The following is a 12,862-nucleotide window of genomic DNA, read 5'->3' as shown; positions in this document are numbered from 1 at the left end:
TATTCTGCCTCCTCATAGGTAGAATGGTAATGCTGATATAATTTTAAATACTGCATCAAATGAGACGAAACATTGCAATAAAAATCTGGTCAGGAATAGTGGGCTCAAAGGAAGATGGAGTTAGTGCAAAAATGGACGAGGGCTGCATAATTAAGCTACATAAAAGAATTTTAGATGTATGACAAGGAGCAATAGCTGTACCTATATGTGTACATGTGTGCTGGTTCTGGCTGGGGTAGAGTTCATTTCCTTCACAGTGGCTGTGTTCTGGATTTGCACTGAACACTGGGTTGATCATATAGAACTGGCTTTGTTATTGCTTACATAGAGGCAATGCTGGCCAGGAAACTGAGAGTGATGGGGGCTGGGAGGGGACACAGCCAGGACAGGTGACCCCAACTGACCAAAGGGATATTCCAGACCCTGTGACACCAGGCTCAGTGAGTAAAGTGGAAGGAAGCAGGAAGCACGGCACACCTGCAGTGACGACATTCACCTTTCCAAGTCCCTGTTACATGTGATGGAGGCCTGCTCTCCTGGAGATGGCTGAACACCTGCCTGCCCATGGGAAGCAGGGAATTTGATCCTTGTTTTGCTTTGCCTGTGAGTGTGGCTTTTGCTTTCCCAGTTAAACTCTCTTTATCTTAACCCATTTTCTACCTTCTACCCTTTAGCTTCTCCCCCTGATTCTGCTGGTTGGGGGAGTGAGCGAGTAGCTGTAGGTGGCTTGGTCAATGGCTGGGGTTAAATAAAAAGAAAAGGCAATGCATGTTGTCAATCAATCAAAACAGCTATTTCAAAATACTACTTTAGTAAAAAAATTAAAGTATTAAACCAACAAAATCACTGATTCAACACTACCAGTAAACGAGAAGGCCAAGAATTGGCAGAGCCGAGGAAGTAGTTCACATTCAAGGCATATTCAAGGATGACAGGAGCAACAGTGCAGTTTACAGCAGCTGTTCCTCAGTCAATCACATCTGGTATTCACACAGTGAATAGCCTTCTATTCCTCTTACTATACTGTAATATCTAGAATCCACTGAAAATTTTTGAAAATTACTAGGCTAGAACTTCACATGGCTGCATAAAAGCATCCATATGAATTATTAACTATTTTTAAAGCGTTTTGGAAGTAATTTTCAAATTACCATCAGCAAAGTGCCTTGCACTTACAGCTAACGGAAATGATAAAAATTCATACCCAGGTTTCTTTGCGGGTTTCAGAACCATTCTCCACGAATATGACATGGGTAGCTGTTAAATACAAGGTTCCCACCACAGCTCTTCTTGAAGATAAGCGATCAAGTAACCTAACATTTTCCACCTATACAAAAAAAGAGAGAGAGGAAAAAGAAAGAAATAAATAGGCTATGACAGAAAGCTCAGTAGTGGGAGCTCAATGTTCACATTTGGTCTATTACAAAGTTCTTTTCAGCACGACATTAAATATCAATGAAGTATAACTATATGAGAAAATGGGATTATGTGATTTATTTCCAGATCTTCCTTAATTTTCCTTTTCTCCCCTCTCTTGTGGTACCTCTGTATCCAAAAACCTGTTACTTAACACTTCCAAAGACAATTTCTCACTTAAGTTCTTCCTAGTGATCTCATCTTACCAAAACCCTGATAACAATAATAAGTAGGAGATAATACTGGTAGAGTGTCTTTCTTCAGTGGGTCTCAATCAGGCAAATTTTCTCCCATGCAAATCTCTGTTAGGATTTAAAACAATGTTAAAAGAGTTTAAAAGAGCTAAAAATAAACATTTTGATGTTGCACCCTTCATTCCTGTTCGGGCTGACAGCAGAGGTCACACTGGAAGTTTTTGCCTTCAGTAACTTTTCAATGGGACTCAAGAGCTGCACTTCCACTGCTCTCCCACCTTGGGCACAAAATGGGCATTCTCCCTTTGCTGCACTCCTGACAACAGGAGAGTCTAAAACACATTATTAACTCTCAGATCACCAGCTTGTGACTCATACATCATTAGTATTTTGTATATAGCATGTGCTATATACATATAATTAGGCACATATTAGGGGCAGCAACTAGATGATCTTTAAGGTCCCTCTGAACACAAATTGTTCTAGGCTTACATGATTTCTGACTGAGGAACTACAATAATTTTAAACATCAACAAGTTTGATATTCAGTGGGATAAAACCTGTCCAAAACAATCACCAGTTTGCTACCATGGGTTTGATGGATCTCCTACTACAACAATTTTAAAACTATTATTAGTTGATTTTCCTGAAAAACAGAATGCCAGCATCTGAGAATTACACGTTTGCAATGTGTATTCCAAATATATTGCCCTATTTTAAAACCAGGAATAAAGAAAAACTTAAAATGAGAATAAGCCAGTTTAGTAGCAAAATGCTTAAACCAAACCATTATTAAAGCAGAGTCATCTCCCTTAAGGCCAGTTATAATCTGTTTTAAACAAAAATGAAACTATTTATTTAAACAAAAAAGGCTGCTAGAAAGCATGGATGAAGTCTTTTCCCAGGGCCATCTACTTCAGAGGTCATGTATTGGCTTGAGAAGGAATGGAAGAAATACAGTATTAACCAAGCACGCATTCAGCAGCAGGCAAAAGAGAAGGGATAATACAAAAGAAAAATGCAGGCAGTGCCCTTCTGAAAGGAACCCACAAAACCAATAAAAATCAGCACTGTCTGGATGAAGAAAGGTCCCTACACTGCAGTCCAGCCAACAAGGGCTCTGCTGCACAGGCACTGGTCTTGCACAAAACACTCATCACCCACCCCAGCCTACAAAGTGAGCTAGCATGGGCCATGAAACACAAGCTAGGCTGGCATCCACACAGCAGGACAGGGCTGAGGGATGAATTTCCAGACCTCCTGGGTCACATCCTTCCCCACTCATCAATCACAGCCTCATGACTAAAAACTGCTAACCAACAAAGCTCCTCTTTGGTCATGGTTTGGTGGTTTTGTTTTTGTTTTTTTTTTTTTTAATACAGAGCTACAAATGAATTAAAGGCTGGATCTGAATGAACAGGAACAGTTGCAGTAAGAGCAGTGTGGTAAGTCTGATTTCATCAAAGCAAATGCAGTGGCTGCACCAGGGAGATCAAAATTCACCTCTCCCTGCAGTTTGTCTCTCAAGAACAGACAGTTGCAGCAGCTGAGGGAAGAGTGTGAGAGGAGCCATGTACTCATGCTCCCTCAGGATCTCAGCCCAGCTCTGGGGCCTTCCTAAGATGAGGTCACACTTTTTAATAGCCATAACTGTGTTTACATTCCATTCATTTTATTAAATAACATTTTGTATATCAGTAACTTATTGGCATCCATAACACCTTGTGAGAGTGAAATTCACATTTCAGCTCTACATAGTACAATGAAATCCCTTCCTCCTGCTTTTTTTGAACCTGTCACCAGCTACGTGCCACACGTGCTGTTACAGACCCTTCCCCCCATCCTCGTGTTCCAAGAGTGAAGAGCCCAGCTTTACATAGCTGTGACCTTTATGGAAGCTATTCCAGACAGGCTCTTCCACACTATTCTGCATGAGGTCTACTTCCTCAGGAAAGGCTAAAAGTGCAAACAGGATTCAAAAGTTGGATGTACAGCAGGTTTCTGTAGTTTGTATAGTGGTATGGTGATGTTTGCTGTTTTGCTTTTTTTTTAGTTTTTAACACTTCTCAAATATTGCTTGCTTTTTTTTGTCCTCTGCTGAACAAGCTGGGGTTGAGGTTCGTTTTGTGGGGATGTTTTGGTTTTGTTTATTTGTTTGGTTTGGTTTTTTTGTTGTTGTTGTTGGGTTTTTTGTTTGTTTTTTTAGAACTATCAATCCTAACTCTTAACTTATGTATGCAGGCATGAATAAGATCTACCCCCCATGTGTATAATCTTATATTTATGAATGATAAATTTAGTCCATCAGTAAAATGAGACATTGCTCAATCTTAGATTTCACTCTGCTGATCAAAGGATTGAGAGAATGAGCCTTCTGCACTCTCCTAATCAGGAAAAGAAAGACACATCCAGCAGTCTCTTTAAACCTAGAGAGTTTGGGAATAGAGGGAATGGGAATATGTTCATTTCCACAAGAGGGGAGCACACATAGTAATAATGCTTTGGAAGAAGAGATTTTTTTCTATCTAAAATGTCACAGCATGCTGAGAAATCAGCATTAATTGCCAAAATTTATGTGCACTGACATACATAATTTCCTACATACTGACATACACAATTTCCTACAGGAAAAAGGATAGACCATGCATGTGTTCTTCACCTAAAATGAACATCTGGTGTGAGAGACCAGATCGGAAAACACAATCTGTAAAGCTGAGAGCTGGAAGACCACAATGAATCAGAAAAAAAACATCAGCCAAGGCAGTCTAGAGAGGGGCATCTAAGTAAAACTTCCATAATTTAAATAATTAATTTGAAGCTCTTGCCTCTTTATTTTTTCTCCTTTTTTATTTTTCTTTCCTGATGACTGTGGCTGTCTAGGCCTAAAGAAAAGACCACCAGGAGATTCATTTCAATGACTACAACTGCTTACATGGAGATAAATAAAGCTGCCCAGAAAGTCCATTTCCAATGCAACACAGATGACAGAAAAAAGGAGGCAAAAATAGAAGTTAAAGGGAACACAGATTAAGAACAGATGGAAGGCACTTTTTACTCAGAGAATAAACATGACAAATGACTTATGAAGAAGGTTGCCAGGAGGTCATTCAAGAAAAAAATGTCATATTAGGGAAAATCATGGGCCAAAGTTTTATTCAGGCACAACTCCCACCAGTTTCAACGGGACTCCCACCTAAGGAAGAACAGCAAACATATGACCCTGAAAGCATTTGGAAAAGTTTGCGTGCCAAAACATTATTCCTAAAAATATTCAAGTACCCTAGTTTATTTTCATTTTTAGTTTAAATAACTTTTTTTATAAGCTTTGACTGCACTGCCTATTTTTGAATGCTTTTTGAATATGCTACCTTCGTCTCACTTCTTTAAGCTGTTTCAGTGTCTCCAAACACGTCAGCATCTCAAAACAGTGCAGAAGTTACTGCTACTATTTCAGGCTGTTCACAGTTCCACATGGGAAAGCTTTTTCAAATAAACACAGGATCAGTTCCAACTGGGGGCTCAGACTGAGCAGGGAAAGGAGAAGCAAAATGATATGGCAGATTGGCCAGGACTGGAGCTTCCTGTCACAGCAAAGCTCATGTGCAGCACGGAGATGCTATCTGACACAAAATGGTCTCACTGTAGAATTTTCCAATAAAATTAAATTTGAATTATGAAAAAAAAAATCTCAAAGAGCTTTTTTTCTCACTACATAGGTTTTAAGTCTGTGTGATTGCTTCCTATGCTTTAGCTAACCTGAAGCAGAAGACACTTGAACAGCTATTTCTGCCATGGTCATCACTGACCTGCCCATTATCACTGGGCATCTTGAAGAAGCTGAAAAAGCCTATTTGTCAGCCAAGAACAAAAGGGATCAACTCCCATGTGTTCCCTGTTCCTTTAGGAGGAGCCCTGACTAATTCATCTCCTTAATTCCTTATCCCAAGAAGGAGAAAAGCCAGGAAACCTTTCCAGCCAGGAGAAAGCTGCCAATTAAAGGCAAGCAGAGAATTTCCTCACTCAGGCCACATCCTCAGGAGCTTCTCTATTGTTCAGACGCTTGAAATTCATTACTCTACCAGAACCCAGAAAAGCAAGTTTCATGTATAAGCTGATAAAATACTTTGAAATTTGGCTGCCCAAATGAGTTTCAGTGATTCTTCAAGGATAGAGAAAGGCCACTTCCACAAACTTCTCTGCTGCTTAAAAAGTTGACCCAAAGCCAAGGCTGGGCCCTAGGGGCACACACTTAGCCCTACAGAGACTTCTTGTCCATCCCCTTGGCCTTCTAGACTGACCAGGGATTTCTGCTGCCTTCCCTTCTCTCCTCATGAGGTTACACACATGAGTGAAAGCAAGAAGAAACTGCATCCTGGGAATTCGTGACAGGACTCTCACTGGCCTTAGCACTGCTGGCAGACAAAAGCTAAGGGAAGAGTTTGTGAAAGCCAAAAGCCTGAGCCTAATGAGAAAAAAGGAGCACAGCTGGTGTGGTTTGAGGCCAAGTGGAATATTTGAGCTTTCTTCACCCTGGTTGACCTCAGCTATCCATGTGTTTAGCATAATTCCTGAGAGTGAAAAAAGGCTACATATAAAATACCAAATGCTATTACTTTTTTTTCCAACACAAAGATAGTTGTACTTGTTAAACAAAACATACAATAAGTGATCTTTTTTGCATGAACTTGGAGCAAGAATAAAAGAAAACTGAATTGCCAGTTGATGCTGCCTTTTAATGTGGTTTCCATTCCATTTCATTTATAAGAATCATAAAAACTGTACTTGATGCATGTTACTTTTTTATATTTCCCTCTCTGAAAAGACCTACCAAGTGCAGTAGAATAATGCACAGTCTATAAAGTTAGATGGCTGCATATGTCAAAAGACTCAAAGCCAAAAGTAAATCATTAAATTTAAGCAAAGACACCTTAAGAGATGCATTGTAAAAAGTTTCCTCAGGGCAAATCTGACAGGATGGGAGAAACTATTCGAGAAAAATCTAAACAAGTTTAATTTTTCTAAAGAACTAAAGTGAAATGGAGGAAAAGAGCTGAAAAATAATAATGAATGATTCATAGTGGCAAGACAGACAACAAACTACCTAATAATTTGGCTTAAAAAAGAAACTGTTGTCTGCTAAGATCTATAAAGAGTGAGGTCAGCACCACATTATCAGATACACCTGAGTAACAGCTGCATAATGGGAGCAGCAAACAAGATCCTATAACAAGAGTATAGAGCATTACAACATGGTGCCAACACTGTAACATAAGGCTCATACATAAAATTCTCTCTTTCAGTCTGTATTAGATCTCATTTAACTAGAAAAGGAGAAGAGAGCAACTAAGTGTATTCAATTAAAAATCCTATCTAAGAGTTTTAATTTAGGAAAAACAGTGCTTCATCAAGGCAGTAAATCTTAATACATTTGCCAAATTTGTTTAGATTTGGTTCTGAAAAGATATATAGGGAGAAACAATTCTGCATTCTGCCAAAGGATAGTAATAAAAAATATATCTTTAAACTCTTGTATTTGATACAGGCTTTTGTGTTACATGTTTAAAACCATGCCCTGTTCAGCAGCCTATTTTAGAGCAGCAGTACCAAGTCATTTCAGCTGTGCAGGCCACGAGAGATTTGCATTAAAAACAGATTTGTAGGACTCCTTTTCTGGTGGAAGGGACCTGTCTTTCTCAGCAGAGTACACCTTCACAGCAGGAAACGTCAGTGTGCATTTTCCATTGCAAATAGATAATTCCTTTAGTTTACAGGCAACAACAGCTCAAATGCCACCCACTTGGGCCCATTAACAGCAGGCCTAGGGATTCCAGCCTTGACCACCCCAAAGCCTAACTTCTCAAATCCTTCATTCCAACTTCAGTCTCCTACTATGCACAAAAAAATAATATCAAAGAGGACCCTGCAGACATGCTGTCTTAATGATTTCTAGTACTATTTTTCAAGTGGAAAAAGGTTTAGACTTGGCAGTTTAGACATAAATACCAAGACAACAAATTAAAACACATGACTACTCATGATTTTTAGAGCTTGTTTTATGACTTTATCCAGCTACCTCTTTATTGAGTGGCACTTTATTGAAAATATGGAAGTCTGAGTGATCTTCTGACCATTTTTGACTAAGTATTTTGAGAATAATGGCTGTTACAAAACTTTGTTTAAATCGAAACTCACACTAATAAGAAGGTAGCTTGATGTCCACATCTTTATGACTCTAATTCAAAACAAATATTTTATAGCACAATTCCAAACAGTTATTTTAAGTCCAATCCCACAATATGTGGACATTTTCTTCAGTTCTTATTTTCATTTTATCCACCTCCAGTCTGATGTTACCACAGAACATTTTCTGGCATAGTATACTACAAAGCTCACTTGTATTAAATTTATCCTTAGGGCTCAAACTTTCATAGCACAAAGATGGAATAAATGGAACCCAAAGAAAACTAAATTTCACTGTAAATAAGGAAGATTTATTAATAAGAAAAAAATCCATAACTCACAAAATCAGAGTTAAATGTGTCCAGGATGAGTGTAGATGTTTTAATGCATCATTTGACTAAAGCAGTGAAGTAGAATGACATATTTGAAGCCACTAAACATTACTGGACCCAGAACAGGCTAAACAATTTTTAACCATGATGTAAAATGAGAAACAGTTATGAAATAAGGAAACACCAGCTGAACTGTAAGACACATTGCTCTAAGCTGTATACTTAGAGGAAGGTACAGAAACCACCTTCACACAAGATTTGAAAAACAGAAAATCAACTTGGCACTTAGAAGACGTTGCATAATGTGTTTGCTCTAACCTGATGACTCAAAACACCATTAAAAGGCAAAGGCCATGCCAGCCTCACCTCCTCTACCTTTTCTAAGTAGCAAACAAAACACAAGTTTAGCCAAACCCTAGTGCTATAGTGAAGTGCCTGTGGCACTCCATTCCCCATTCCCAGTGGGGGAAACAACCAGTCCACGTCCCCAGGGGTTCCCCAATACCTCCTCAGGGCTGCTGCCACCTTTCTACATAACTGAAATAAATCAAACTTTTCCAAAAGGAATTGTAGCTTGGATACAGAGAACATAACTGTAATATCACAACTTATCTCAACAGAAGGCACACAGAGAGCAGTGGTAGAATATTCCAACTTACCTTAAAAAAAATGTGGAGATCCAGCAACCCAGAACATGTAGTAGGAAAGTAAAGACTGGGCATGCTGGGTTCAATTTTGCTATTGGTCTGGACAGACACCTTGAAAAATGTTTTGCCATTTACATCGTCGTATATAAAGTGGATATAAATTACATGGGTTTCCTGATGGAGACTTTGTAAAAAAGGACATGTTATAAAATCTTATTAAAATGTAAGAATTATGGAAAATAGATTAAAACCAAAAGCAAACACACGGCTCATTTACACATGCTGGAAATTTATTCTGCAAAGCAATACATCTGGTAGAGAGATTTGTCATTAACGTGGGAGCAGATCTTAAATTCTGCCTGAGAGACATCATTGAAAGGAAGTACCTCACTGCAACATCACAAAAATGAAAGCACTCCAGCAACTCAAGTCATCCCAAGTATTCTGTTAACACTGAGCCAAAAGAATTTCTGGGCTAAGCCCACTGAAGACAGCTAGTACACCAGGGATAAACTGATGTGTTCTTTATTATAAGGCCATTAAGTAGGCCTGCTGCCAATATACAAACACAAAGGATATAAACATATCTATAGAGCTCTGGATCTTTCATCCTGTCCATGGCCAGACATATCTCTACACATGCTCATAAAACACGCTTCTAATCTTCTCAGAAGTATTGCTGATTTTTTTTTTTCCTGAATGTTATGAGCTGTTTGTCGTATTTTGGGTTTGGTGAGTTATCCTAAACTATCTTGCTGCTCAATCCAAACTCATGTCAGTCACTTTTTTTATTAATTTTTAATTTTTAAAGGGATATGGGAGTTATATATAATTCTATTCAGCAATGAAGGATGGTTTCCAACTCTTAAATTACAGCCTTCATACCTGGCATTTACCTTGTGAAAATACAGTGCCTATGTATGTCCATACAGGCATACATCATATATGCACCTTGTTTTCTACCAAGAGTATAACAACAGAACAATAGTGATCAGCACAGCAAATAGTGTGTTAGCAGGTGGATACAAACAGTCTGTTGGGGAAGCACCAGAATGGCTTCTGCAGTGGGAAATCCTACTCCAGAGGAGCCTTGCTAAACATTGTGTGGGCAAAGGAGACACCATGGGAGCTTCAACACAGGCAGACATGGTAGAATTACCTCCAGGAAAAACAACTTAAAACATATCTACAGAACAATGGATTGGATATAGGAAAGTGGTCCTGGGGTCATTTCTCTGAAATTATCAGAATCTGGAGGGTTGTGATCAAGATTTACTGTGAAGGCATGGATAAGGAGAACATGGAATTTTTATTGAACAAATACTTGAAGCTAGAAGGAAGCAATACTGAGGGAAGCTACTCAGGACTTTTCAATAGACAGAAGAAGATAATTTTCGTAAAGCCTCAATCTTCTGGACCTTGCTTCCATGCAGGTTGTGGAGCCAGAGAGCGTCATCCTGTCTATAAGGAGCTCTGGCTAACTCACACAGAGAGGTCCACAAACGGGCACTAATGGAACTAGGAAGAGCTGGACCCTAATCCAACTGTGGAATCTGAGAAGCTGCAGAATGTGGCCAGGTCTAAATGCTCCCTCTCCTCTGTCACTCTGACATAGAGTAGTTTTGTTAATGAACCACTGATCAAACTGGTAGGTAATTACCTTCTGCTTTTTAAATGTCTGTTATGTTTTATCAGATTAATTTTAATATTTATGAACCATAAATCACTACAGTAATATTTCTCTTAAAATTAAAACAGTTGTTGAGACCTAATGGGCATCACATAATATAGACCTCCCTTTGAAGGAAAAGCTTTTACTTGGGCTAAGAATTTTGTTGTCAGATAGTAATAAGTTTATTATCTTGCTAAGTATGGGATTTATCTTGCTTTTCCATGTGGCTGGGTTTGTGAATCGGGAAAGTGTTATTATTCTGAGATTAATACCTTTGCAGAGCAGGGCAGTCACTTCCCAAATTTCTCTCAGGACAAGATTGTATGGAGTCAGGAAATGTGACACCAGAGGCTAACCCATGATACTGTGAGCTTTCTCTTACCTATTTTTACATTACAGGCATTGGAAAACATTTAATGTTCAGCTCCAAATTATCAAAACCAAATTCAGTAAAAACAAAACAAAACAAAAACCCCCAACAAGTACTGATGACTTATTTTACTATGAGGAGATTAAAAAAAAAAATCAAAAGCATCAATTCTCTCAAGGAGCTGTAGATACACTGATTTTTCAGTGTATTTAGGAGTAACAGGAGAGATGAAGTATTTGAGTAATCAGTCAATAGATGTTGATTTTCTACATTTATATTGGAAATTTTAAAGGATTTTTGTACCCCTTGTACCTTTAAATCATTCCTTCTAAACTGCTCTATTATATCAGATATCTTTCAGCATAGCTATAATGTAGGAGACTGCCAGGATGCAGGACTGCAGAATCACCTCACACTGAGTTAAGATTTTCAGTGATCTGAGGCATTGGTACAGTGCCTTCTCACAGTACCAGGTACAGAAATGGGGTTTACATATGCAGAGTAATATTTTCTGGACCAGGACCTGCTCGTAGAAAAGAAAACAGATAAGCTTCATTGCCTGCAATGGGGACTTTCCTGGGTCTTCCATTCACAGCAAACACAATCATTTATTTTTTGGGATGTTTTTCAACAACCCTTATTAGTTTGTTTTCAACACTTTTCTCATTCATGCTTTCAGCATTCTTCAGCAAATGGTCAGGAGCATCTGTACAGACAAATTCCACTGATTGTACCTACCTGCAGGAGGACACAGTCATACTATTCCGAAATTCTTCCTTCCCAAAAAGGGTCAAAACAGGTAATGAAATGAGATTAGAAGAAAGGCAGTTGTAATAAATGCCCATCTTCTTACTAGATTTACACCTTAACACCGAAAGGCCAAAAAAGATAAGCAATTAACAAGGCCCTAATCTCAAATTCATGCAATCATATTAAATATTGATAATAAATACAAATAAATTATTTAGTTCAGGGGGTCGGGCTATTAAATAAATAAATAAATAAATAAATAAATATGAAAATATTTATTTATTTATTATAATAAATCCCAATATTTATTATAATATATCCACCCCATTTCGAATTAACATATTGCTCTGGTTCACTTTTTTGTTATTACTTTTAATCTAAACCTTTTATATGTTAAAACTGTATCTTTTTGGGGGGTTTTTTTAGAGCAACGTGGCAATTTTGTTAAACAAATACAGGCCTAGCGCTTAGAAAGCTGTAGAAAAAGACGGATTACGTCGGCTAAAGATGAAACATAGGCATAGAAAACCTAAATGAATTCATCGCCGAGCCTGAAATCTCGAAAGGGCTCACGAAAGGCGTTCGAGAAGCAGTAACCCAGCTGCCATCCGGATACGTGCAGCTCACGGGCAGTGTCTGCGCTAACAGAGGGACTGGGTGAGAATCCCGACAAGCCCATGCAGCAGGGCTGGAATCATGGCAAACTCGCCGGAAAGCAGCCCGCAGCATCAGCTGCAGGGCCACAGAGCCCCGCAGGGCTGCGGGGCGAGGCTCCCTCGGGCCGGAGCCGGAGGGGCCGCGAGGATGCTGCCGCGGCCGGCGGGACCCACCTTGGGCATCCGGATGTGTTCCATGGCGGCAGCGCCGGCCGAGCTCCCCACGCACCGCCCCCGCCGGCCGAGCAGCCCGGCGCACCTGGCCTCTCCCCGCCGCGCTGCGGCCCTGATGCTGAACACAATTCTTATTCCTTAAAATTATATCATTTCATTTTATGTTTTCCTGGCGTTTCCCGGCTCAGATGGGAAGGAAGAAGGGAGGATCTGCTGCCGGTAGATGATGTGCCCGTGCTGCGGTGCCGGCAGGTCAGCGGCTGGCTCCACCTCCCCGGCAGCTGCCATGCCGCCCCGGCCGCGGGGATGCTCCGCGCCCGCCGCCCCCGGCCCCGCCGCCCCCGGCCCCGCCGCCCCCGGCCCCGCCGCCCCCGGCCCCGCCGCCCCCGGCCCCGCCGCCCCCGGCCCCGCCGCCCCCGGCCCCGCCGCCCCCGGCCCCTCCGCCGCGCCCGCAGCCTCCGCCCCGCGGCA

The 12,862-nt window shown here is 40.3% G+C and overlaps 1 protein-coding gene across 2 annotated transcripts in view; it reads right to left on the bottom strand.

Moving 5' to 3' along the window:
- The window catches only part of MTMR7 (myotubularin related protein 7), a 41,867-nt gene extending 29,311 nt beyond the window's left edge, over window positions 1-12,556 (bottom strand). For both annotated transcript variants that reach the window (XM_059844731.1, XM_059844732.1), the window contains exons 1-2: window positions 12,392-12,556; window positions 1,205-1,327 (exon numbers count right to left, since the gene is read on the bottom strand). In XM_059844731.1, coding sequence (XP_059700714.1) covers window positions 1,205-1,327; window positions 12,392-12,415 — 147 coding nt within the window. In that variant the 5' untranslated portion in view covers window positions 12,416-12,556. The remainder of the gene's footprint in view (window positions 1-1,204; window positions 1,328-12,391) is intronic.
- Window positions 12,557-12,862: the final 306 nt, after the last annotated feature.

This window comes from Haemorhous mexicanus, chromosome 4 (genome assembly GCF_027477595.1).
Source record: "Haemorhous mexicanus isolate bHaeMex1 chromosome 4, bHaeMex1.pri, whole genome shotgun sequence".
Classification (NCBI taxonomy): Eukaryota; Metazoa; Chordata; class Aves; order Passeriformes; family Fringillidae; genus Haemorhous; species Haemorhous mexicanus.
Note: the sequence above shows the minus strand (reverse complement) of the source record. Positions and strands in the feature narration are given on the sequence as shown.